Source organism: Crassostrea angulata, chromosome 3 (genome assembly GCF_025612915.1).
Source record: "Crassostrea angulata isolate pt1a10 chromosome 3, ASM2561291v2, whole genome shotgun sequence".
NCBI lineage: Eukaryota > Metazoa > Mollusca > Bivalvia > Ostreida > Ostreidae > Magallana > Magallana angulata.
The window spans coordinates 26,006,518-26,011,557 of record NC_069113.1 but is presented as its reverse complement, the minus strand read 5'-3'; the positions used below and the strand labels follow the sequence as shown (position 1 = coordinate 26,011,557).

At 34.8% G+C, this 5,040-nt stretch overlaps 1 protein-coding gene across 1 annotated transcript; it reads right to left on the bottom strand.

Annotated features, from left to right (window-relative positions):
* LOC128175293 (uncharacterized) lies at nt 1–2,406 on the bottom strand. The gene is made up of 4 exons (XM_052840809.1): nt 2,062–2,406; nt 1,046–1,082; nt 370–579; nt 1–218 (listed from the first exon to the last, which is right to left on the bottom strand). The coding sequence occupies exons 1-4, from the start codon at nt 2,404–2,406 to the stop codon at nt 1–3; spliced, it is 810 nt and encodes a 269-aa protein (XP_052696769.1).
* Nucleotides 2,407–5,040: the final 2,634 nt, after the last annotated feature.

Here is a 5,040-nt window from a genome sequence, read left to right as displayed (position 1 = left end):
TTACACTTTCTGAAGAATTTCAAATTCACAGAGACTTAAAATATTTATCTCTCCTGGTTTGGAATGGATCATTAATTTTACAGAACTCCCCCTAGCGTTCGGTGGACATTGAAACAGCAAAACGTCTCCAGTGTTTGGCAACGGACCAGGAAAAAACCCACAGCTGTTGGTCTGGCCGTTACCACCGTACGTGATATAAAAATTTACCGAACGGTCCGCTGCAAAACAAAAGTTTTCAATAACATTGCGTTTCTTGCATATATTATGATATAAAACAACTTCGTTTTCAAGAACAATCACGGGGATTGTACAAATAAAGCTGAGTCGCGTCTTGTCATTCAAGCTTTGTAAATGCAGGAGTTACCTTACCACAACAGTCCTGTCTTGTGTGAACGATTATTCTCCATATCGTTATAACTCTTTGAAGATTTATCTCCAGCCATGGATCAGCTTCAAATGTCGAACTGAAAATATACGTCGGGTCCGGACAACTGGTTACACCATCTACAGCTTTAGAGGATGACAAAGGTGAAGACAACATATATATGGAGCTCGCTGTAGTGGATGCGTGCAATGCCACTGATCGGAAGAAAGAAACTTCCTTTAAGTTTCAACAATTGATACAATTGTACTTATACATGTGCAATAGTATACATTTTCAAAAATACTGTCAAAATATAAGGAGTACCACCAAATTCGTTCTCTATAAACCTTATTCGAATTGTTATATTACATATGCTACTCAACTTGAAGAATGGTTGAAAACGGTAAAATATGAAATGCATTACATGTGAAAGAGAAACTGAAGTATTTGTGGGGATAAAAGGAATTGCTTACATTTAATTAAATGATTTATTTTTCGATGAGATTGGCCAAAAAGCGATTTTTATAGGCTAATTTGGGATTTTTTTCTGTAGAATTTTGAATTTTTTTATAGTATTTCTTCATTATGATTTAACAGTTTGTAATATCTTTCTTTGTTATGTATAATGATTATCGAAACTTTGTAGTTAAATCAATTTACAAAGGATAAACATATATTTACCATTAGATCCATTTTCGGCAATATAATTTTTGTTGTCCTATTGGAATGAAATGAAAAGCAGGGATTACATTATCGATTATTATAAAACATTTGTCATAGTATAAAATTTTATATCATCATTCATTTATTGTTTTATAATTTTAAATGTTTTATTATAAACATTTGTCATAGTATAAAATCTTACATCATCATTCATTTATTGTTTTAGTAAACATGTTCATTTTTGAACAATTTATAGTGCTCTGTCGCAATTCGTGACCCGTCTATGACGTTTACTCTGCATTGTGGCGTTATGTCACAAGACTCCTTTACTCATACACTCGCTCTTATTATATTTTCTTTCTGACGTCAAATACTGCCAGTGTGTCGAATTTAATGAGACAAATCGATAAAACAAAGTAACAATGTGGTTAAATGTACCTTAAATCTGTACTAAGATATATATGCAGCAAATTTTGACGATTTTAAAAAATATCAGACATGTGAAAATGTGTAATTGAAAAATATCCAAGATAATTTCATTTACACATTATCATTTTTCACGCGGAAAAATTCGCAGTTACAAAACTGATTTCTTACGGATATTTATAATAGGGAATGTTGACATCTTTTTTCCATTCGGTAGTCACTCAGAAACCTCACACTCTTTTTTAATGTTATCATCCGGGTCTGTTGCCATACAAAATCCCCATAGACATAACATTTTTAGCCGTGTATTGAAACCTTATAAACTAGAGGGAGCGTTTCTAAGGAAAAATCTTGGAAATGTTCCATAATTTTGAATGAGCATCGTTTGAATTCTGAGGTATTTACAACATATCCTCAGATACACGTTAAAAAAATTTGAAAAAATTCTGCACGCATTTTATTTATCTAGTGGGGTATGGACCATTACCTGATTAAGGAGTAATTTTTAAGAAATTAAACAGGCTATTTTAAGGATATTAATTTGAAAAAAGAAGTTGCAGGGCAAATAATTAAGAATTTTTAATTCCGGGACACAAGTCTACACATACCAGCTCAATATATCTGCATACTTCGGATGTTTTCAAAGCCGGCACTCCTTCGTGGGGATTAACAAACCATTCACAGCATCCTCTGCATCGAGAATTGCCAGGTCGTATTCTACAAAGCTCTATCCCAACGCACCGCTCGTCTTTTTCGCATCTCGAAAAACAGTGATACAACGCAGCACCATATGTTTCATAGTCGTTAGTCCATAATGGATACGCTCTTTCCTCAATTAGTTCCACACTGGCTTTGATGTTTAAGTTCAATGTTGTACATTGTTGTAGCTCAATTTCTTTTGAGTACTTCGTTCCTATATACCAATTAAGTATAAAATAAAACATAAGCCGCATATTTCACAAAATGTTCACTAAACTTACTTGCTTTACCGTCGTTTGTAATGTTGTGACGTACAGTAACCACACGTTCATATGTTTTAAGGAGACAATGTAACCCACCTTTAAATAATGCATAGATATATAATTTCATTATCCTTTCATTGAAAAATGCCATTATCCTACGATAATAAATGTTTTTAAATTACCAGTTAATTATGAGAATGTGTTTTCTTTTCCCATGAGAACCTGCACAATACTCTGTTTTGTGCTTCTTGGATAAGGAAAAACGCAATATGATAATTAAATTGTTATGAGAAACAATGCATGACACGTAACGCTATTTAAAATTGAAAAATTAAAAAATTAAATTTAGTGCAACTTAATTGATTCTGTTACCTTTAACTGTGTGCACTTCCATTATGTTTATTCTTTCTGAATTTTTAATAACCTCTAATTTAGTTGCCTGTTGACAAATCCTTTCTCTGTCGTCTGGATGTTTTAGTAAATCACAATTGTATGTACACTACGGCCAACGCAGTTTGCGTATTTACCGCGAGTCCTCGTGGTGTGAAATTTATCGCGGTTTAGCACAGGTAACTCAGGTAAAACCGTGCATCCTCGCGGTACAGCTTCTCACCTTGGCCACACCACAGCAATAGTTTTCTAGAAGTTTTTGTTAAAAACAATTCAAAGAAAATAATGAATTTTTCTTCTAATGATATTTATATATAAATTCTAACAATAATTAAAAGAGCGCTTGTTTTCTCCTTCTTGGTTTAATCCCTGATACAGATAACACGCGTGTTACGGTGTCTTACACCATCGCGGTAAAATCGTGGCCCCGCGATCACCGCGATGACAATACCGCGACGGTGTATCGCGGAACGGATTAAAACACCATCACGGTGTCGCGGGAAAATACGGGATCCGCGTTGGCTGTAGTGTAATACTTTCAATATTAAAACATTATTATATCGTTAAATTCATATGATTGTATATCTATAAAATCATTTCTTAAATAATAATCTACCAAACTATCTCATATACTAGTAGCTTTTCATAACCCTAAAAGATTTTAGTGATATACGAACATGTGTCAAATTTTGTAATAATACTTATAGCAAGCGAAGCGAGCTCAAAGAACCAGTGCGCGCGGGAAAAAGAACAAGCTAACCTACAGATTTATCAATTTTTTTTGTCTACGTTCCATGATGCTCTAATGCTCTCTCTATAATGTTTTCACCCGTTGTGCTATGCCAAAAATGACTAACATTTAAGGGGGACGTGTGGCCATCTTGTACAATTGAGGATAAGAATGTAAACATTTTTTGAACTGGCTTGTTTCAGCACAAAACTGGCCAAAAATGTTGCCAAAAATATAAAAGCAACTAGACACGATCTCGTTGCGAGCAACGAGGAGGTCTTCCGTCCGATTTTTAGAAGAGGAAATGACCTTCCCTTTTATCTTCATCAACGAAACATATCAGGAAATGCAGATGTGATCTAAAAGAGCGATGGATGAAGAATTATACACCCCGTTGGATCCCTAATTTGAAGGACCAGCCCCATTTTATTTCATATTAGATAAGAGGTATTTTGCCCTAATAACAGGTCTAATGACCTGTAATAAAAAGAAACCGAAGAAAAAAAGAGGGTCTTCCTTTGTAAACGGAAGACCCGAATAGCAATAAGAATAGAAGGGTCTTCCGCTGAAGACGGAAGACCCTAATAATTAAAAGACTGTTTTTGTCTAAATCTTAATTGAAGAGTGTTTCTCAACTTGTACTACAGTCCAAAAACCCTTTTATGTTGAATATTTTAGTTAGAAAATTAAATAAAAAGGAAAGAAAGAAATAGAGAGAAAGAACAAATCTCGGCTCCGGCGAGTTTAGAACACAAAGCATTTGCAGGTGTCTCAAAACATGGCTGACGCGAAATAATTCCCGAATTTGTCTTTGAATTTGGGGCGTTTCCGCCCGGGAGAGGAGCTGAGTTTTTGTATGAGATGAAAAACAACGTGTAAGATGTCAGACTATTCAGGTTTGGTAACAGTGCGAGGTCTTTTGAAATATTGATGCGTGTGTGTGTCTGGAGGGGGCCCCCGGGTGAAAAGACCCGAGCTTGATTTTCGTCGTAAATAAATCGAAAATAGAATTTTGAGGTGTGGATCTCGGATTCGGCTAACAACAAGTAGGGCAAGTCCTTAAACAATGACTGATGCATTTTACCCATGAATTTCAGTGTTGAGAATTTTTTTTCGTGTCGTTTACTATTATGTTTGACTGTTTTATTTCAGCAGGATTGATAAAATCTTTATAAATGTAGAAATAACGAAATCAGTAACACGTTAATTTATTCGGTAAAAATTTGATGACAGTAATTTCCACAGTTCTAACATTCATAAGTACAAATGTAGTTCACACGCTATCGTAGATACAGACTAAACGGAAAACAAGAAATATACATGCAACAGAAATATTACGCGGCTGCTTACATCCCTTGTACTGTGTAAATTTTAAGTCCCCGTACAGGCTATACTCGCCGTTTGATCTCAGGAATTTCTTCTTAATTGTTCAATCCGCTGCATATTTGGCAGACAATAAGAATGGGGTCCGAGGTACATTTACACGAAATTTCATTAGGATTGAG

Bases quoted from the DNA above. Each gene is read 5' to 3' on its own strand.
- LOC128175293 (XM_052840809.1), bottom strand. From the start codon at position 2,406: ATGCGGCTTATGTTTTATTTTATACTTAATTGGTATATAGGAACGAAG. The intron at 1,083-2,061 runs GTATGTGTAGAC...TCATTCCAATAG, and splicing joins TATGCAGATATATTGAGCTG to GACAACAAAAATTATATTGC. The intron at 580-1,045 runs GTAAATATATGT...TCTTCCGATCAG, and splicing joins TGCCGAAAATGGATCTAATG to TGGCATTGCACGCATCCACT.